At 43.6% G+C, this 22,296-nt stretch overlaps 2 protein-coding genes across 5 annotated transcripts in view; one reads left to right on the top strand and one right to left on the bottom strand.

Annotated features, from left to right (window-relative positions):
- PTBP3 (polypyrimidine tract binding protein 3) overlaps positions 1 to 12,259 on the bottom strand; it is a 255,937-nt gene extending 243,678 nt beyond the window's left edge. The window contains exon 1 of one of the 2 annotated variants that reach the window (XM_033926068.1): positions 12,132 to 12,259. The gene's annotated coding sequence lies outside the window, so the exon portion shown is untranslated. The remainder of the gene's footprint in view (positions 1 to 12,131) is intronic. The other variant, XM_033926101.1, reaches the window with a different exon arrangement.
- A 191-nt stretch (positions 12,260 to 12,450) lies between these two features.
- Positions 12,451 to 22,296, top strand: part of HSDL2 (hydroxysteroid dehydrogenase like 2) — a 112,286-nt gene continuing 102,440 nt past the window's right edge. For 2 of the 3 annotated variants that reach the window (XM_033926133.1, XM_033926113.1), the window contains exon 1: positions 12,451 to 12,580. In XM_033926133.1, the coding sequence (XP_033782024.1) occupies positions 12,495 to 12,580 (86 nt within the window). In that variant the 5' untranslated portion in view covers positions 12,451 to 12,494. Of the gene's footprint in view, positions 12,581 to 18,712; positions 18,902 to 22,296 lie in introns of those variants that run through there. The other variant, XM_033926123.1, reaches the window with a different exon arrangement.

The following is a 22,296-nucleotide window of genomic DNA, read 5'->3' as shown; positions in this document are numbered from 1 at the left end:
AAATTAATGTTTACATCAGTGGGCAGTTAGTAACAGAATTCAGAGGAAGTTGAAATTTTATAACTGCCTTCCTTTCCTTTCGCGCGATCCTCATTTGAATATGAGTGATGGTATGTTCTCCAAATCCACTGAATTGGCTCACACTATGAGTTGTTTTGTACATCAGACAGTTGAAGTGGATCACTGATCGTGCAAGACCAAGAAGAGGATTCTAGAGTAACAGAGGAGTTCATCAGTGAGCAGGAGCATTCCATTGAGAACCTGAATGCCCAGATGCAATTGTAGAAAAGACCAATATTCCCTCTAAGTGGTGCAGGAGTTCTCCAACTACAGTGTTGTCAGTGGATGGTGATGCTTCTATACTGAGCTTTAAGTTACTAGGGACAGTCAGGTTCCCTGGAGTCCTGCAGTTTGTCCTTCCCTCACTATTGGAAATATGGTAATGAAACAGCACCCCCTACCCCAACGGGCAGAACTGTGGATGGAGGGCTCCTGCCCAGCTTAGTAGGAAACAGTGAAACAGATTCCCACCGCACATCCTTGGAGCACTTAAATGGAGGTCCCCAGTGGTAGAATGTTCATCACAAGGGGAAATAAGCCACAATGATTCCTTGCTGAAAATTGCGGGATATAAGAAACTATATGGTATGGTATAACTTTTCTGATAAATGTAACTTTTAAAACGGTCAATGCACATTCCAATTACAAATGCTTCCATCTTATTGCGACTCTGCGCTGATCATATAAATTTCAAAAAGTTGATGAAAACACAGTTACTTGTTAATGCACTTATGTAATATTTCTTAGCGGTTAGTAATGAAGATGTAAAGTAAGATGTTCTTGTCTTCGTAATGATATTTGTCTTAATGATACGTATGTTTAATTGGAAACTGCTTGGTAACAAGCAGCATATAAATTTTTTAAATAAATAAATAATAAATTGCAAAAGAGTCTAAACATTTTCAGGAGTGCCCACTTTTCTCCTCTCAAATCATTTTATGATATACTAACAGCTCCAACAACAGCTGCTCAACTTGAAGTAATTGGAGACCTACCAAGTATTTAAACTATCTGCAATTATATTTTTATTAATTAGATTAGGTCTGAAGCAATGCATGACTCACTAGCAGAGCTAGCAAAACTGGTTATGAGGAAAGACTGATTAACTTTTATACTTACTGCAGTAGATACGTTTCTTTGACAGTCAATATTTGGAGAGACAGGTAAAAACTTGGCCCTAAAGAAAGGCTCTCCACCCCAATGTAGAAACCAATTGGCATAAGCTGAGGATACATTAGGCTTTCTGGTTAACCCAATTGTGGAAGGACAAATCCTAAGTTATTAAGGCCCTTTAAATCTCTATGGGTTTTGGGGCTGCAGCCGCTAGCGCGGCTTTGTAAAACAGACCCTAAGTTGCTTCTCAACCAGACTGAATTGTGGATCATCATAACATACCAAAATGGAATGGTATTTTTCATAGTTCTGTAATGACCATTTGTCAAAGGAATCCAGGAAATCTTTAAAAATGAGTGACATTGAAACTGTTTTGAAACTGGAGCTGAATGATCTAGTTGGATCATCACCAGCAGTTCTTCCAAGAATGTCAATGTCAAAATTCTTACCGTAAATAAATACTGGGCTGTTTGATAAGGATTAGTAAGTATCACATATGGAAGGGCATTTTTGATATGATGTCTAAATCCGAGTTTATCACTTTTCACAGGAGTAAAATACAAAAATTAATAGGATTGGCAATTCACTAATAATGGTTATACATATCAAGCTGGATTTCTTTTTTTTTTCTTTTATACACAATTGAGCCTCAGAAGTGGCTTATTTTCTCAGGCAAAGTTACCCGATAAGTTTTTCAACAGCTGCAAGCTTCCTCACTGGCTCATCAACACCAAACTTTCTCAATAAATATATAAAGTGCTTAAATATTGTAATACTAGCATTACTTCGCTATTTGGCATTTAAGATGAGTACAAGTATTACAATATTTAAGCAATTTATATATATATATATTTTTTTTTTTTTTAAATAATTCTTTATTAATTTTCAAGTCAAGTTCAAAAGTATTAGAATTTACATAAAAGTATTATCATAAACAGCACTTACATTCAATCAATAACAATACAAAATATATCCCCCCTCTCTAGATGTGTGTGCCAATCAAATAGAAAATACAACTAATCAGAGTTAACAAAATTCGTTAATGGACCCCATGTTGTTTTAAATAGTTTATTATGACCCTATATATCCGAATTCATTTTTTCATATCTATAACATAAACATAAAGCTTCCCACCAAAAGGAAAAATTAAGGGCTCCTTTTACAAAGGCGCGCTAGTGGTTTAACACGCGTAATAGCGTGCGCTAAACCGCCGGACGCGCTAGCCGCTACTGCCTCCTCTTGAGCAGGCGGTAGTTTTTGGCCAGCGCGGGGGTTAGCGCATGATAAAAAGTCACGCGCGTTAACCCCACTAGCGTGGCTTTGTAAAAGGAGCCCTAAGCCTGTCCCAATTTTTCCAATTCTTGGTAAGTGTTATGATACTTTATATATTTATTGAGAAAGTTAGTTTTTGATGAGCCAGTGAGGAATCTTGCGGCTGTTGAAAAACTTACAGCATTTGAGGCTCGATTGTATATAAAAGAAAAAAAAAAACGAAAACCAGCTTGATATGTATAACCATTATTAAGAGATGGTGGGCTGGTGTTTTTAAATCCGAGTTTAGACATTCTGCAGAACATGAACCAAAATCCAGTACCCGACATGCCCATTTTCAAAACTGCAAAACGTCTATCTTTTTGTTTTTGGTTTGTTTGTTTTTTTATCAAAAATAGATATGTTTGTACTCAGTGTATCTATCTTTTTTTGAATCATTAAAAAAAAAAGAATGTTCAAAATAAAAACGCACAGAACAAGCCATTGGGATGTAGGAGAGAGCAGAATTGCCACAAAGACATCCCAGCAGAGCAGTGGGGCACAGTGGCGTAGCAAGGGTGAGAGGCAGCCGGGGCAGTGGTGCCCCTCCTGCGTCCTCTTCTCCACCCCCCTGCTCCTTCCACGCCCCCTGCTGTGCGTGCATCCCCTTCCCTTCCCTGTACCTCTTTAACTTTCCCGGCATGAGCAGCATCACCAACTTGCTGCCTGTGTAGGCATGGGCTCTCCCTCTGATGTCATTGATGTGATATAAATTATGGAATAAATATTGTACGTTTCAGGGAAAATGCTTAAGTACCTGATTATAAATTGCTTAGATAATCTTGATAGGTGGTATATAAATAACTAATTAAATTAAATAATATGCTCAGTAACCATCATACTGGGATCCCTCAGATTAGTGAATTACAGATGTTTGGTAATATGTTGTATTGCAGTGTATCGCAAACTGTGTGCCTCATGAGATTCCAAGTGTGCCGCGGCTCACAGAGAAGGAAGAGAAGCACCGGCCAGTTGACTTGCCTCTCGCCGCATAGCTCCCTGGACTCCTGTCTTCCGCATCTTCTCCGCGCCCCTGGAACAGCAGCGGCAGCTCAGTGTGCTTTTAACTTGGCCAGAGAGCTGCCGCGAGGATTAATTTAGACGCAGTTTTCATCAACAGCCTCAAAGCCTTTGCTAGGCCAGCCCATTTCAATGATGCAATTTCTTCTTTCGAAAGAGGAAGTTGCATCATTGTAATGGGTCGGCCTAGCAAAGGCCTTGAGGCTGTTGATGAAAACCGCATCTAAATTAATCCTCGTGGCAGCTCTCTGGCCAAGTTAAAGCACACTGAGTTGCCGCTAGACAGGAGAAGTACTGCTTGGCAAGGGAGGAGGGAAAGGGAAGGGAGAAGGGGTATTGCTGGACATGGGGAGAGGAAGAGGTGCTGCTGGACAAGGGGAAGGGGAAGGGAAAAGAGGTGCTGCTGGACCTGGCAGAAGGGGAGGGAAAGGAAAGATGCTACACACTAGAGTGGAGGGTGAGATGGTGAATGGGGAGAGAGCATATTAGCTGTGAGTGGGGTTGGGGGGAGGGAAGGAAGGAAAATTATTATAGGAGGATTGAAAGTAATGAGAGGGAGAAATGGACATGGGTGGAGGAGAGGGAGAAATGGTGCATGGAGAGAGAACATAAAAAGTTACCTCTGCTGGGTCAGACCAGGGGTCCATCATGCCCAGCAGTCCGCTTCCGCGGCGGCCCATCAGGTCCATGACCTGTAAGTGATCCTTTGTCTAAAACCCTTCAATCCCAATGGGTTGGGGACTGGGAAGGAAGGATGTCACTCGAGGGAAGAGGCAAGGAGAGAGAGAGAAAGTGTGGAGGAAGCAGAAAGGGTTGAACTCATGGAGAGGGTGATATGGATGGGGAGGACAGAAAGGAGGGAAGGAAAAATGTCACACTCAGGGGGAATGGGGAGAGAACAGAGAGTGAAAAGTTGGACTCATGGAGGGAGAGGGAGAGATGTTGGTTAGGGGAGGGAAGGAGGACCAGAGGAGAAGCATGCAGGAGGAAGAGAGAAAAAAATGTTAGACTGGTGGAAAAGAGGGAGAAATGTTGGACTGGGAGGAGGGCCAGAAAGGAGGAAGGGAAGAGAGATGGACTGCAGAGGGCAGAAAGGAGGAAGGGAAAGAGAAATGTTGCACGGACTAAAGGAAAGGAGAGATATAAGACCAGAGAATGGAAGGGAAGAAGGGGAGTCTGGTAGTGCTATAGAAATAATAATATTAGTAGTAGTAGAAATAGATGCCAGGAGAGGAGAGAGATGCCAGACTGGCAAGGGGGATAAGGAAGGAGAGAGATGAAGGATCAGTGGGGGGGGAGAGAGGGAAGGAAGGAGAGAGATGTCACAACATGGAAATAGGGAGGGAAAGAGAGACAGATAGGAAGGGAAGGGAAGACATGGAAAAGTAGATTTTGAGAAGAAAGCAGACAAATTGAAAAATTGTTAATGTTAACTTAATGCCAAAGATTGATGCAAAACTACACAGGAGGAAAATAACTTCAAAAATCAAATTCTCCTTGAGCATCTTCCTGCTGTTGTCAGCAGATGCCGGAAGTTCACTGAAAGCTGAATTGCAAGCTAGACCAGAGACTGACACCCATTCTGGAAGACTTAAGAGTCTTTCGTTGTTACCATTTGGCTTCCTGAAGAAATTTTGAAACGTGGCACGTTAAGGCCAAAGAACTATATACAAAAGATAAGTGCTTTTTCAATAATACAATCTTTCAAGTCATGCACATATAAAAGTGTGTTAAGGTGGAAGTTATGCTATGATTGGGTGGTGAAGTTTTTTGGGGACTTTCTGTCCCCTTTTTCTTCCATGTCTCTGAGCACAATCTATCCACTGATTAAAGTATAAGGATTATGGAGTTCCAAGAGAACTTTTAAGAAGTTACAGCAATTACACTAGCGTGTTTTTTGTTTATTTTAAAGATTGATGCAAGGCAGAAAGTAAAGATAGAGAGAAAAACAGTCAATGAATAATAAGGTACTGGAAACATAATTAAAAGCACAGAAAAATAAAGTCACCAGACAACAAAGGGTAGGGAAAATGATTTTATTTTCAATTGAAATGTATCAGTTTTGAGAATTTATATCTGCTGTGTATATTGTGTGTGTATATGAAAAATGAATGGAAAAAAATTGCATTACAATTAGTAAAGGGGGCGGGATCTGGGGAAGAGCTTGGATGGGTCTAGGGTGGAGCTTGGGAGGTCTGTGGTTAGGGGTACTCAGTTGATATTTGTTAGACTTCCTTGCTGGCAAGCCCTACTGGCATTTCAGGGCCTGTCATAAGGGCCTCTGTGCATGCGTGGATGTCAACATGATGATGTCACGCATGCGCGTGATGTCATCATGGCAACGTCCGTGCACTTCTGAGTGCCTCGAGCTGTGGCCACTACCTTTAGTGTGCTCCGGCTCGAGAAAGTTTGAGAGACACTGGTATACACCCTTCTTGTACAGTGCATGATTGTCACGTTAAATAATAAACAGTTTTTAAAAAGGGGGGCGGGAGAATCTGTAAACATAAGAACTGACAACCTGTTAAAAAATATGAAGAGAACAAAAATGAGGCATGACCTCAAGTAGGGTTCCCATATAGCTCCAAAAAAAGGAGGACGGATTGAGACATCTGGGTTTTACTTCTTTTGAAAGCAATGGAAGTTAAACCCGGATGTCTCAATCCGTCCTCCTTTTTCTGGAGCCATAGGGTAACCCTACCTCGGGGCGCCACAGATAAAAAAGAACCAGGGTGGGCCGTCCAACAGTGCAGAAGCGGAAAGCACCACTCTAGAAAGTTCTGGATTTCTAACAGATTGTTTACATCACAGTTCTTTAACCACTGGTCCGTGGACTGGTGCCGGTCCGCATAAAAATCTTGCCGGTTCGTGAAGGATTCGGGTCCCCGCCACAGCAAAAGGTGCCGGCGTCAGCTGACATGCAACTTCCTGTTGCCGTCGCTATGCCAGCACTCCTGCCTTCCACCACCGACTCCTGCCGCGTACATCTCCTGCTCCAGCCTTTGTCTCCGCACCCCCAGACAAGCAGCGGCAGCTCTGTGTGCTTTTAACTTCAGCACGCAGCTGCCCCTAAGCAGTATTTTAGTGCGGTTTCATGAGGCAGCCTCGGGGCCTTTGGTAGGCCGGCCCACATCGCATCATTGAAGCAGGCCAGCCTACCAAAGGCCCTGAGGCTGCCTCATGAAAACGCGGCTAAAATACTGCTTAGGGGCAGCTGTGTACCGAAGTTAAAAGCATACAGAGCTGCCGCTAGCCTACATAGAGGAAACATTTGCTGGAGAGGAAAGGAGGGATGGGAGAAGGGGTACTCCTGGACAAGGGAGGGGAAGGGGGTACTGCTAACAGGGGAGAAGTGGAAGGGAAGAGAGTTACTGTTGGATAAGGGGAGGAAGAAAGGGAGAAGGTACTGCTGAACAGGGGAGGAGAAACATTGGAAGGAAACAGCTGGCAGGGAGATTAGAGGAGGGGAAGGAGTCAGGATGGAATGGAGAGATCAGATGAGGGAAAGGGGAGAGACAGAGGAATGACAAAGTAGAGAGAGATTGATGCTGGGAAGGGGGGTCAGATGAGAAATAAGGAAAAAGGGACAAAGATGCTACATCTGGTGTAGGAGAGAGGGGCATAGAAAGAACGCAGATACCATATGGGAGTGGGAGAGGGCAGACAGTGGATGGAAGGGGCAGATGCTGGATTGAAGAGACAGAGGGAAGACACTGGATGGAAGAGAGTGAAAAGACAATGAAAGCAGAAACCAGAGACGACAAAAGGTAGAAAAAAATAATTTTATTTCTATCTTATAATTAGAATATATCAGATTTAAAATATGTATCCTGCTAGAGCTGATGTTAGACATAACTGGGGAGTGCAAAGCCCAGGCAGTGCATCTTTAGCTTCCAGCTGGTTTTGGGCTCTCTCTGACCAGGAGGCAGTTGCCCTAGTTGCACTCCCCCTAACACCATTCCTGCCATGTGTGACTGCGGTATTCTGTTAGCATGATATTTGTGTAGCATTCTGCAATAATTTGGCTTATTCAGTTTTCTTAATAGTAGAGGGGATATATGTGAAGGAGAGGGGAGACGGGGGTTTTGTTGATCCTTGTCCTGTATTATTTAAATTTATAAAATGACAATTGTACAGAATATTGTTTCCTTTTATACTTTAATAAAATATGTTCAATATAAAATCAAAACTATTTGAGGCTTGTGCGGATGGGATCAGATGGTTAACAGGACCGAGCTCACAGGACAGGGCGGCAATGGGGTTTTTAAAAATTTCAGTCTTATTAGTTTGCCGGTCCACAAAATAATTATTTTATTTCCGCCGGTCCATAGGTGTAAAAAGGTTGAAGAACACTGGTTTACATCCTCTCTAGCCCAGGCACCTTCAGATAACATCACCTAGGCATGAGAATGATATGGCCTGTTTACAATCAGAGAAACCTTTTCCGTTAAAAACTTTGTAATCATTAAAAGGTTGAATGATAGAACAGATACTCACAGACCATGGAAACTAGCCTCAGCTGGGCTTTGTGGAAGCGAGAACTGAGGCGGCCCCTCACAGTGACTTTAAACACAGAAGTTCTACTCATATGCAGTGCAATGCACAGCTCTACATAGTTCTAAAAGCTTTGATTACAAATCTCCAGCCTGGGCTCCAAAGGACGTCATTCACTCATGAGGACTGCCTACCCTGTCTGTCCCTGGAGAACAATATCACATTAAAGAGTAGTTCTGATAAAATGGGACAAATGCCAGGTCCTTATCCAGAAGTCTGAATGCTAAACGGTCACAAAAAAGTCCAAACCTTGTGTCACTTAGCAGAGGCACTACATGAACCCACAGACTCAGAAGACTAGTTCATTAAGTTTAAACAGATTAGAGCGTACAAAGTCTTACGGAATGAACTTCTGGATGAGTTGGGATTTGGAGTTTAACTTTTTATAGAATGCTCCATAACTTAAAATCTGGGGTTATCCAAGCTAAGGAAGTGCTTTGGATTTGGGAAATGCCTCTGCTATTGGCTAAAAAGGCTTTTCGAGCCTTAGTCAAGGGTGAGAGGGAAGCGAGATGATGTTTTTATTATACTGTACATTGTATTTAAATGAAGCTGCATTAGGCTTTTTTATCGCCGGCTGTAGTGGTATCATGCAGCTCATAGGAATTCTATGAGCATCAGAGCTAATACCGTTTCGTCTGGTGATAAAAAAAAAAAAGCTTAATGCAGCTTTGTAAAAGGAGGAGGGGGAGGTATATAAACCTTGTTTTCTAGATAACGCTGTAAAACTTGATCAATTTTACTAATCTGAAGTAAGTCTGCACACATGCAGTCCATCTCATCTAAACAACTTCTCCACCAATTCTTGTACAGTATTCCTCCCTCCCCCCAAAAAATCAATTTGCTTAGTATCATATACAGTGTTTTAGGGTTTTTTGTTTGTTTGGGTTGGGTTTTTTTTTTGTTTGTTTTTACAGTAGACATAGGAACATAAGGTGTACTATTCTGTGTCAAAATAACAGTGCATTGAGCCCAATATCCACTTGAACAGCAGCCAATTTGGGGCCTCTTTAACAAACCTGCGGTAAGTATACCGAAGGCCATTCAGTTCCAAGAATAGCCTGGAGGCAAAGGAAGGCAGAAGAGACAGGGACAGAGCTGGAGCAGGTGAAAGGGATTAGAGACAGTAGGAGGTAGATGAAGATCAAGAGGGCGAGTACAGAGGCTGAAAATGGCATACTAGAAAACGGGCGATAGATAAGGAGACTAGGGAAGAGGAGAGGTGGCAGTGGGAGTACTGGAGAAGGAGCCCAGGCAAATCTGAAAGTGAAAGCACATACTGCCTTCCAAGAAAAAAAAATAAATAAGTAAAATGGAAAAGCTTTTATTTTAGGGCACAGAAGAGCAGCACTGATGTATTCTGCCTGGTGGGGTTTGCCTGGCACATGCCCACAGGCAATACTTACTGCAATACTCATCTGCGCATGCACCAAGCACATTCCTCCCCCTTGCTTTCGCTTTTACAGTGTACATATAATTTGAATATCATTTCCTTTGAGCATTGGAGAGCATTTTTCTGTGCTGTTTCTGCAGTATGGGATTTGCGCTGTTGGCTCTACCACAGAAGTTCTGAGAATTGGCCTGCGAGAGTAAAATTGGGTGCACACGTTTATAAAATGAGTCTTGTTCTATGTGAAATCAAGCTCTGTGGCAAGCGCCACCAACAATGGCCACTGCCATCCAGAATAAAAGAGCTCAAGGCCACTTGGTCTCCACTCCACATCTGCAGAGTTACCACACAAACAAAACCCTTTTACTTTAAACAAAATATCTGGCAGTGGAAGGAGTGTGCCTAGTTCCTGAGATGAAAATCACAATCTGAATATTTTTTTTTGTTTGGCAAGTTGTAAAGCAGTGGTCTCAAACACGCGGCCCGGGGGCCACATGCGGCCCGCCAGGTATTATTTTGAGGTCCTCGGTATGTTTATCATAATCACAAAAGTAAAATAAAACAGTTTCTCGATCATCTGTCTCTTTAGCTATAAATGACAATATTATTATTAAGACTTAACCTAAAAGAAAGATTTTTAAACTATAAAGAGTTTTACCTCATGCAAAATTGTCATTTCTTTAATAAGACATTAACTATTTATTTCTGAGGCCCTCCAAGTACCTACTAATCCAAAATGTGGCCCTGCAAAGGGTTTGAGTTCGAGACCACTGTTGTAAAGGGATAGCTCCATTGCTGGAATATGGAGTTTGTGATACAGAACTAGTTAATGGGTTTGTGTTGAGGTTCTGACCAATCCTGAAGTAAACACAGAACCACACAGGAGGGGGAAGGTTTCTTCATGCATAGAAGGCCTGATGTCTTACATTGATAATTTAATAATGGGACAAGGATGTGTCATTTTGGCCCCCCCCCCAAAAAAAATATATTTCTGTCCAGAGATGTCATGGTTCAATGAAAGCACCTGCCCCAGGCTTCAGATGGGGAGAGAGGTCAAGGCGCATCATCTACTATAATAAGAACATTGGGTGATGCTCAGAGTAATAATCTGGGCAATGGTGATCAATTCGGGGACATGTGTCTGCCCCTGGGAGTGAGGGAGGGTGGGGCAGTAGGCTGCAAAGAATTACATGCCGGTGAGACTGTTTAGCGGCAGCGCCTGGCACGGAGAACAGAAAAAGCTAGAGGCGATGGCGGCCAATGTTTTCTGTGTGTCATGTGTCAGAAGTACACGCAGAAAACAGAGCTTAGCTCAGACCTCGCAGGAGCAAACTTTGCAAAATGATTGGGGATGCTAAACCCAATGAAATTAGCCCTTCGTGGACACAGTTAAGGAGTTTTCTTGGTATTAGGGGTGCTCGAGCACCCACAGACTCCAAGGCACGGACTGTCGGATGGCCACGTACTCTCCATTGTCCGACAAAAAGCTGCGGTGCCAAGTAAAGAAGCGCACTAACACACGGCAGGGGCAGACGAAATGATGGACACAGGGAAAAATTGTTTCGTAGGCAGCAAAAGGGTCTATGTTGGACATGACACAACAACTGTAGTATCCCGAAATCGTGGAAGCCAGTGCTGAGGCCACTTCAAGAACTAATCTTAGCCATTAAGCTCAGTGTATGCGAGGAGGCTGGGGGAGGGAGAGACGGAAAAGAAAGGCTGCCCGCAAGAAAGGGATAGGGACGAGGAAAGTTAATACAGTCAAACCTTGGATAGCGAGTAACGTGGTTTGCGAGTGTTTTGCAAGATGACCAAAACGTTTTATTAAATTTTAACTCGATAAACGAGCATTGTCTTGCAGTACAAGCACATATCGCCACTCACATCTTACACTGAGCGTGGCTGAACGAAATAAAAGTGTCACACCCAATTTACCCTTAGCTCAAGCGCTCACAGCATAAAGCATTTTGTATTCAAGTTTTTGGGTTGTGGAACCAGAATCATCTGAGTTTCCATTATTTCCTAAGGGGAAATTCGCTTTGATATACGAGTACTTTGGATTACGAGCATGCTTCCGGAACGAATTATGCTCACAAACCAAGGTTTTACTGTATTTATATATTACAGGTTTAGTGCATCGTGTATATAAAACCATAGCTGCCAACACAAATTACTCTTCCCTGGTCTACAGTGTGGAGCTTGTTCAGTATAGGGGCTGCTTGGTATCGTTCTGTACTCCACGCGTGATAAACCAAAATCTTATCTAAGATGTACTTTCAGTATAAAAGTGGTTGTGAAGGTGCAGAGCAGGATGGAATGAGACGCCATTCCATCTGCCCCAGGTGCAAAAATAAATAAATAAAAATCTGGTCTGTGCTCTTTGAAATTCCAGCTTTTATGGATGCTAAAGAAAAAAAATAAGGGTGAGTAGCCTTTCCACTACAATTATGACCAGCTAAAAATACCAGATTAAATTAAATGTCCACCAAAATCACTCAAGCAGCAATAACTGTTCAGGAATACACCTGACCACGTGGAGCCCTAGTTAAGAAGATGTAGAAGTGGCCAAGACTGGCAACTGTCACAAAATCGAGATCTTATAAAAAAAAACAAGTCTGTATCTGAACGTCAGGAGGTTGCATAAAACAGCACCAGAGAAATATTTTGAGTACAACTGGCTTACCTGAAAAAGCTGAAGGGGCTGTGGGACATTTATCCAGCAGCACTACTTTCCTGAAGTCCTGGGCTTCTTCGCCTGAGAGAACAATATTACACCGGACTGGGCTCACCGCACACTTGCTCCTATGCCGATGAAGAGCGGAAGGCCATGAGCCCATAATTTCCAAGATAAATTCCGTATTTCCGTTGCTGCCAGAAGCAAGAATAAAGTTGCATTTCAAAAGAAGAATATTTTTTCTTTCATGATTTTTCGCCTGAACTGGAAAAGTCAACGTAAGAGCTTGGAGGGCACTGTTAAGCAAGTGCCTGGAGGAACAAGGAATTAAATCTGCATCGCTCTATCCAGCCCAACTGCGCGTAGAACACAATGGCACAACCCAGATGCTGGGCACCCTCGGTGAAGCATAGTGGGACAGAATGCAAAGGGCATGAATCTTCTGAGCCTGATCCCAGGTAGCTGCTTGGATTCTCGAGCTGGTTAGATCACTTAGATGGCTGTTCCCTGTACACTGTTCGTTTACAGTTGGCAGGCTTTTGTTTTTTTAATGTTGCTGTTAGCAGGTAACATGAAGCTGAGTTGCTCTGACTAAAATGCCGGAGCAGTAACTAGGGACGTTCCCTAGTCGCTTAAGGTGTTTGTAGGTGGAAGAGGGGATTGCTCTTTTCTGTTGATATTTGTCTCTTTCGACTGGGGAGAGGGATGAAGGGTGGGATGAAGTGCGGGTATGGTGAATCTGCCTTGTGCCCTATTGGCCTTTCTGCTTAATTTTTCTGCAGTCTTCCCTTGTCGCTCAGCATTCCACCTTAAATGCTACGGCGATTCGTGATTGGTGCGTTACTGTCTGTGGGATGGGCCCCCACGGAGCTTGTTTTGATGCCGCTTCTCAGTTCCTGAAAATGTTTGGAGCCTCGGAATATGAGAGGGGAGGGGGCGGGTTCTACGCACCTGGCTTTTTGATAGCTTCCTCTTTTGTTCTGTGTGGGTTAGTGTGCGTTTAGTTCCTCCTTTTTTTTTGGTGTTTTAACTCAGGTCAATCAGGTTGTGCTGTTGGTGCGGCTTTGAGATAGGAGAAGGAGAAGCTGGCATTCTTGTTTCTGCACATTGTTGTGAATTCCACGCAGCCAAGGTTACACAGTTTTAGGAAGGAACCCTTTTGGTCAGTTCTTCTTTTAAACCTAGTTCACAAAGCAGTGTGGCATTTGTAGTACCTGATTCTACCCATTGAGATCAGCGATGAGTTTGTCAGAACTCTGCGACCGGGTTAAAATCTCCCTCCTAGAACAGTTTAAAGTGGGGGCTGCTCTCACTTAGTTTAGCAGGTGAAGTACCTATGGCATGGGGAGATGAGAGAGTCAGTCCTATGGGGTTTAAGATTTATAATGGGCAGGGTGGAATGGATGATATTCTGGGGAACAGGGTTCTCGAAAGAGGCAAAACAACAAAAAAAGTCCAAATATCAGATATATAGTGGTGACATTATTTTCTGATTTTCCAGATGTGATTTTAGCATTCTCTGTTCAATTTACATTGCTAGGTTTTGAGACCTGGATAGCCAGATTGCATTACTGACCAAGACAAACTATGTCAATTTTATTTTCTTTGAACTTGATTCGTGTAGTATGTAGCTAACACAGATGCAGTGGTGTAGCTGGGGAGGTTGGTGCCCGGGGTACCGGGCATTACCACACCATACGTCCTACCTTGTACTGTTCCCCCCTGCCACTCGAGCACCCCCCCCCCCCGCCCCCACACACACACACACATATACCTCTTTAAATGTTTGCAGGCACAATCAGCATATTCCACCTGCTGCTCGTGCCAGCCTCGGCTCCCTTCTGATGTAACGTCCTGGTCCCACGATCAGGAAGTGACATCAGAAGAGAGCCAAGGCTGGCACAAGCAGCAGGCAGAAGATGCTGCTCACACTGGCAAACTGGCAATGTGGGGGCGGAGAGGAGGAAAGGTGCTGGTGCCCATGGTGGTCCACCCCCTGCCCAGATGGGCAGACTATTCTAGTAGAGGGCACAATAATTACCTTGACAATAGTCCTTCCCAAGCTTATCTGCCTCCAACAGTGGGCGAGGGCTTTTCTACACTTAATAATGAAAGGTACTAGTCCCCTAATTTTGTAATCTTGCATGCATATTTTCACATTAAGGACTAGCAACTACATGCACTAAACAGGGTTGGTAATACTGCGTGGGTGTGCTGCAATCCAATTTTTTTGCCAATTCCAAAAGAGCGATTGATGCACAAACAAGGGGAGGAGCCTTAGACATCTGAGCCAATCTGGGCCTTAAGCTCCTCTCTGTATTCTGGGAGTTGCAGGAGGGAGTGGGCTTCCCTTCTGTCTCTCTGTCGGGGAGGGGGGGGTTCGGGGACCCTCGGTTGTCATGGGAGGTGGCGGCTCAACTCGCATTTTATTTTTTAAATGGAGCACAAGTAGTTTAATCCGGAACGCTGATAGGTCGATCCTTCTCTTATCTCACCTGTCAATCAGTTTGACATGTAGTGTACCCATTATACTACTGGCACACACACACAGCATCTGTGCCCATAAAAAAAAGTATGGCCCCAATAATGTGGACTTGGAATTGAAAGGTTTATTTTCTTGAATGTAATAATTTTTGTTTTACATTAGTGTGTATTCCTATTTTTATTTGTTGTAACAAATGAATAAATTTTTAAATTAAAAAAAAAAGTATGGCATGTTATAAATATATTAATTTGTATTGGTAGGACCAGTCGCTTTTTTCAGCTCGCTAAAAGTGATCTTTTTTGTGTGTGTATCGGAAAGCAATGGTAGTGCATCAGTCACTCATCTAGTCTGCATAGCATTTTAATATTAAAGAGCTTATTTGCATGGCTGAGTCAGATCGGCCAAAAAACCACGTGGTGAGCCATTTTGTGCATCGGGTCTGCAAATTCAATTGTCATTAAACCAGTCAAAACCGGTGTAGTGACGATCGTTAGACACTTTAGATACTGAGAAAGTCTCTGACCACCTGAACCTTGGCTGGTGCTTTGTAGAGGGACTCTAAACAATCCAACAGGTGTTGAGCCAATTCCACATTATAACTGTCCCTAACAATCTCTAAGGCTCACTGGTCTTAGTCCACTTCTCCAGAAAGAGTGACAGCCATCCTCCTATGTGGGTGATGGAGGAGTGGACCAAGACCCTATCATTGGGAAGCCCTAGGGGCTGCCGCTGCCACTACTGTGAAAGCTTTAGGACTCCAGTCTCTCTAAAAGGACTGTTGCTTCTGCTGAAACTGAGATCTTTGAAATGAGCCTAATTTACCTGGCCTGTAACGCCTCAAGTCCTGGAATCTGGACTTAGTTTTTGAAGGCCAAAAAGAAGATTTTGGCCTATCTTCTGGCAAATATTGCCCCTTGGAAACTCCCAGATCCTTCATGATTCTCTCCAAATCCTCTCCGAAAAAGGAGCTTGCTCTGGAAAGGAAGCTTAGTCAACTTTTCTTAGAAGCCAGGTCTGCAGCCCAATGCCTAAGCCACAGCCATCGTCTCACTGTGACAGCCAAGGCAATGACCAGAGTAGGTCATGGAGCGAGTCTGCCAAGAAAGCCAAATCAGCCTCCAAAGAGGGCAGCACTTGAATCAAATCCTCCAGCGAGGAGGCCTTCTGCATCCAATTAAGGCAACTTTAACAAATAAGCTTGGTTCATTAAAAGAACAAACTCAGGGGAGAAAGGAGTATTCACTGACTTAAACTTCAAATTACCCAAGAGGCTCCCTACCTCCACAGCTTCCTTTGCGTGAGATAATGTCCTATTATGGATTAATTACTGGTTGAAAGACAGAAAACAGAGGGTAGGTTTAAATGGTAAATTTTCTGAATGGAGAAGGGTAAATAGCGGGGTTCCCCATGGGAATAACTAATGAGATAATTAAATTTACTGATGACACAAAGTTGGGACTCGGAACTTTTGAAAACTGGCGGCATCCATCCAGGGAGTGGCACAGGGCTGGGTGGGAGTTCGAAAAGCTCACTCCTGCGTGCTGAGTGCGCCGCTGGCCGTGAGATCTGAGGCAGCCATCCAGGGAGGAAGGGTCTCAGTGTGGGGCAGGAGCACTCCTGCTCATACACCGCTGGACCACCAGGGATTCAAAAAGGCAAGAAAAGGTACGTGTGTATGTGTGTGTGTGTAATGTGTGTGTGTGTAAAAAAATGGTTAGAATCGGCTGGGACGGGAGACGGGAGGGAGCCCTCCTTTTTTTTTTCAATTCTTTATTCATTTTTTTAAAAACTTACAATAAGTGTAACAGGATTTATAGCATTTAAAATTCAAATACAACACTTAACCTTTTCATATCGTAATAAATTTTACATTACGCTGGTTCCAATCGTAATTATTTTAGCAAAGTTTTGTATTATTCACCGTTATCATTTACGGCTATTGTAAAAATAATGTAAATAAGTCTGTAAATTCAAATATTTTGTGTTCCTGACTCTTTATTAGTCCATACACACTGTTTATCCACTGTCTATGTCATTTTTGGAATGTCCCGTCATCCGGGACACACGATAGGAAAAGGTTAATATTCTGTTAAACATTATATCAGACTTTATCCCCCTCCTCCTAATCAATTACACTCTTAAAATTCCAGAAAACCTATCATCATAAACCCCATTCTTATATACCTTATTTAATGTTCAAATCAATAAAAATCCCTTCCCTCTCCTCCCCCCATCCTGGATATGTATTTTTAAGGGAAAAAGAGAAAAAGAAATATTCAATCATTACAATATTTTGTTAATGGCTCCCAAATCTCCTGAAATTTTCTAATATGTCATATTTTCTAATATGTCAGGTCATATGACAGGTCAGCAGAGGCCTGCAACAAGTACGGGAAGGGGTTGGGTGGTCACTGGGTGATGACCTGAATATAGGACGAGACCCCCATTTTTGGGCCCAAAAATCTCATCCTATATTCAAGTGTATACGGTAAGTAGATTTAAAACAAACTGGAGAAAATATTTCTTCACACAATGTGTAATTAAACTCTGGAATTCGTTGCCGGAGAATGTGGTGAAATCAGTTAGCTTAGCGGGGTTTTAAAAAGGCTTGGATAATTTCCTAAAAGAGAAATCTATAGGCCATTATTGAGATGGCTTGGGGAAATCCACTGCTTATTCCTAGGATAAGCAGCATAAAATCTGCTTGGGAACTAGCTAGGCACTTGGGATCTGGGTTGGCCATTGTTGAAAACAAGATACTGGACTTGATGGACCTTCAGTGTGTCCCAGTATGGCAATTCTTATGTTCTTAATTACTCACATTAGGAGGGGAATCCACCATTAACCTAGCCAGTAAAGACCACGTTGGTGCTTCTAAGATGGCCACTGCCAACATGTGGTGAGCGTGAAGTATTGTTGAGCTCGTCAAAAGTTCCCCCAATAATGCTGCTGACCTGCCCAGGCTGCCGTGTGCTAACACCGTGGTCGGAGGGAATCTCTGGAGGGAGAGATGCAAATATACAAACTACAACTCCCCGATGCTGCCTTCCTATTGCCACAACGGGAGCAACACTTCACCATTTCAGCAGGGGTAGTCATCACAACTGAAATTGAAAAATGTTGGCAGAAGCAGAGAGGGATCATCTGCACTAACTTCCCCTGCTTCCAGGTAGTGCTAAATCCTCACACCCATACTCAGCCGGCTTCAGCCACTGCACTGTCTTTTTTTAGGTAGCATTATGCCTGTATGTTGTAAGCTGCTTAAGTGTAAGTGGGTTAAGAAATTTTTTAAATAAATAAATTCACTCAGTCAAGGCAGGACATTTCTGGCTGAAAGGGAGCACAGCAGGTGGCATACATAGGAAGGGGGAGTAAGGGGAAGGACCTGACCCCGCCAGGTATTCACCCAAGCCCACTAAAAGCCACTCAACCCCCAAAGCCTCTACTGATCCTGAGGCACAGGCCAGTAGCCCACATCAATTCAGAGCCGCACAAGCTATTAGGTATGTTCAGCTACCTGCTAGATAGAATGTTGTAAATGAGGCTGCTGCACAGGCCAGGGCTGTAGCAACCTCGGTGTGGCCCACAGGGCACAAGGGCATGGGGGGAGGTGTCAAAACTATATCTGCCTTTCCTGCTTGGCTGCCATGCAGTGGGCAGGATAGGAGATGGGGGGGGGGGGGGGTTGCAAGGAGCCTGTTTTTAGCTCGGGACAGTCCTGTTAGAGGTTATATGGCAGACTTCTAGGCTCTATCGCCACCTTCTGGTAGATGGACATAAACCATACGACTCTGGATTCATCTGTGGAAGGACGTGGAAATAAAATTATTCCCAATAAAAGACACAATGTAGATGGGCACCATGGGTTGTACTTTTGTTCTAATAGAGAGCTCGCAAATCTAACTACAGCTGCGCACCCCGCCCGACCTCTTTCTGCGCCTCTTCCTTTTTTTTTTTTTTTTGTATTGGTTTATATTTATGCTCCAGTAACTCTGTCATTGGCAGGAACGTCGATTGAGGCTGCCGCTGGTGATTGACGTCAGGTACAGTTTTCCACGCCCTCTTCGCTTGGACGCGCGCATTTTTATGGTTGGCTGTCAGCGCTCACCTCGCCGTATTGCGTCATCAGTAACGGCCGAGTGTTATATGCCCTTAGGTCAGGTCTCGTGTGCTGGAAACTGGAAAGGAAAGTAGAGCAAAGGTGTCCGAAGAGAGCACTGAAGTCCTTGTTGTTTACTGTTACACAGCTCTTACTCTGCACCTCTGGATTTTAAGATATGTTGCCCAATACCGGGTAAGATTAATTTGGGCCGTTTTTAGCGACTCGGATGTGATAGTTTGACATATGATTCCAGAGAAGTAGATAAAGTGTTCGAAAGTGCTTAGAGACTTGGAAGCTGCATAAAAAAACGATTCAGCCGGATATTAAGTTATTCCACTTTAGAGATCCTCTAGATCCCGGTTTGATTCTGACTCGAAGAGAATAGTAGCGGGGAAGGAGGGGAGGCTCTCTGGTTTATATCCGTTCCTGCAGCAAGTAGCAATGACTGCAAAGGAGGGAAGAGGCAGTGGTGGCCACAAGTAATACTTTTCATGCTTCCTTTTGGGAGGAGATGGGGGGGGGGGGGGCAAAGGGTAAGAAAACCATACTGGTAGTGGTGAAATGGTGACCAATTGAGCATTAACACCACAGCTTTTGAAGTGGATGACACCCCTCATATCTACCCCGAATTGCGTCTATGCTAGAAGAGGGAGGAAAGGTCAGAATTAATATTAAGGTTGGATTCTCAAGATGTTGTTTGAGCAGTCGGAACAAATAAGTTGATATAGGCACTTCACTGAAGATGGAAAATAAATCATAGGTTCTGGAGAAGTTTGTGTGTAAGTGTATTTTAACTATTTCCAAGATGTATTTTGTTTGCAGTAGTTGTGTGTGTTACTAGTACCCTGGGGTGGGGGAAACTCTCCTTTATGGGGGATACTGGAGAGGAGTAAAGTAAGCACAAGGGGCCTTCAAATTCTGAGCAATCAAAAAGCAGATTCTATTGAAGGATCTGATATGGTCTATGGTTCGACATGTCCTGCGTCAGGGGTCTACATAAATACATACATATAATCATATCAGTTGACAGGTACAATATATAAAAGCTTAAAAGAAACATAAAATTCACAAAAAATCAATAAATAATGTTAAAAAATGAATTGTTGTTGGAAAATGATGTGATAAATATAGTGATTTATTGAGTGATCTAAAGTAAGGTCATTGAAAGACAATAGTTTGTGAGTTACTTAAATGTGTTTTGCACAATTTGGTCTGATGGACTACAAAGAAATGTATATTGAAACTGGATCCCAGTATGTGTCATGTAAAGAAAACTTGTATTGAAAGATCTTGCACTGTAACTATGGCAAATCTAACCTGTAAACTGTTTGTCAAGTTAGGATAAAACTTGTATTGGAAAACTTGCAGTTAAGGATAACAATGGCAAATTGTAACCTGTAACTATATATTATGTATATTAGTATTAGACCCCTAGTATGTGTCAAGTTAGGATAAAAATTTGTATTATAAACTTGTGCTGAAATTATGGCAAATCCAGTGCAAATTGTAACCTGTTAACTGTTTATTATGTATGTTTAACCTGTAACCCCAAGGGTGCCTACACTTTTTTGACTTGCAAGCTACTTTTAAAATAACCAAGTAAAAAATGATCTACCAACAATAAAAATGCTAAACATTTTTATATACCGAGTGTACTTTATATTTAAAATATATATTGTTTGCCTTGCTAACAGCTATTTTTTTAATGACATGCGATCTACTCACACAACCTGTACTGTAGTGCAGGGGTGTCAAACCCAATCACATTAAGGGGCCCAAATCCAAAACACAGGTGAAGTCGTGGGCCATATCCTACCCAATCTCCATCCCAGACCCCACCCCCATAATAGTACGAATTGTAACACCATTTTTTCCATTCATTTTGCATGTATACACCCACAATATAATCTTATTAACAGCACATAATGGTTAACCACAAAATTAAACTACACAAAGCACACTGTATGCTTCTTAACATTCATGCCTACCAGAACACAGATAACCCCTATGCAAATATGGGACCACAAACTAAAAGTACTAATATATACAAATGAAACCCTAAGATTCAAAACTCTGCATTCAGTACAATCCCAGAGAAAAAGAAACAAATGCATTTCTTTCTGAACAGTTCAAAATATAGACAGCAGATGTAAATTCTCAAAATTGACACAATTCAATTAGTAAATTGAAAATAAAATAATTCTCCCTATCTTTGTAGTCTCCCTCCCTCCATGCTGTGCCTCCCTCTGGCGGGTGTCTTACCTTCTGGCCAGCTACTGCCTGGCCATTTTATGTGGCCTGCGGTGTTTTCATTGCCGCCCCTGGTGTTATCTTCTATCCAGCTCCCTCCTTCTTACTGCCACAGAATACACTACAGCACAGGTGCAATGCAGTGTTTTAATTTTCTGCCCCGGTGTTATTGTCTGGCCGGCTCCCACCTCCTCACTGCCACAGTGTGCACAAAGCCACGGGCGGCGGCTCCTCGCGCATCCTGTGCCTGAACCGGAAGCCTTCTCTTTGACGTCGCAATGACAGAAGGAATGCTTTTGGATGAGGTGCAGGACGTGCAAGGAGCTGCCACCCGCAACTTTGTGCACACTGTGGCAGTGAGGAGGTGGGAGCCGGCCAGAAGATAACACCGGGAGCAGCAATTAAAACACTGCATCGCACCTGTGCTGTAGTGTATTCTGTGGCTCGCCGTTCACTCGTTTTTACGTTGCGCTGTCTCCTGTGCATGTTAAGTTAATTTTGACAGGCAGGGATCGACTCGCTTTGCCTTTGCGATCGACATGTTGGGCACCCCTGTTGTAACCTATTCTGAATTCTTTGGGCCGATGGGATAGAAAACAAATTAAATAAATAAGATGAAGGTCATGAACATGGAAAATGATGAAGATTTTGAGCTTGAAGGTAATAGAATCTAATATAATAAAATGGTAAGCCGCGCATGCGCACTTCCTATGCGTGCGTCCGTTTTCCGTGAGCTGTAGCTAGGAAGTGCGCATGCGCGGCTTACGGTCTGGCCTCACGCGAGGCAAGACAAGTGCACGCATGCGCGACCTTCCCTGCTCTCCACCTGCGGAGCGGCGGCTGCCGGCCACTAGCACCCCCTGCCCTCTCCGTCGCCTCCCGGCTCCAGCGGCGTAGGCAGCAGTATAAACACGCTGCTTCGCGCCCTTCTCTGCCGATTTCCTCTGCCGCGTCTCTGATGACATCATCGGAGACAGACGCGGCAGAGGAAATCACCAGTAGAAGGCCGCGAAGCAGCATGTTTAAAGTGCTGCCTACGCAGCTGGAGCCCCCAGGTTTGTCGGCGGTGGGAGGGTCAGGTGGGAAGGCCTGAGAGTGAGCGTGCGCGCACAGGGAGGAGACGGGGAGAGACGCGCTGGACTGGCAGGGGGTTGGAGAAGCGGAAGAGGAGAGACTGGTCTCCGAATGCGTGTGAAGAGAGGGGGGGGCTCTTGGAGTGTGAGGCCAGCGAAAGACATGTGACACTCCCCCTGTGCTTCCCTCCCCCTTCTCCCCCGCAGAACAACTTCTGAAGGAAAGCACAGTGCGACTCATTCAGTTCGGAGATTTAACCTGCT

The sequence above is a fragment of the Geotrypetes seraphini genome, chromosome 1 (genome assembly GCF_902459505.1).
Source record: "Geotrypetes seraphini chromosome 1, aGeoSer1.1, whole genome shotgun sequence".
NCBI classification, from domain to species: Eukaryota; Metazoa; Chordata; class Amphibia; order Gymnophiona; family Dermophiidae; genus Geotrypetes; species Geotrypetes seraphini.
This window is presented reverse-complemented; position numbering and strand designations above follow the sequence as displayed.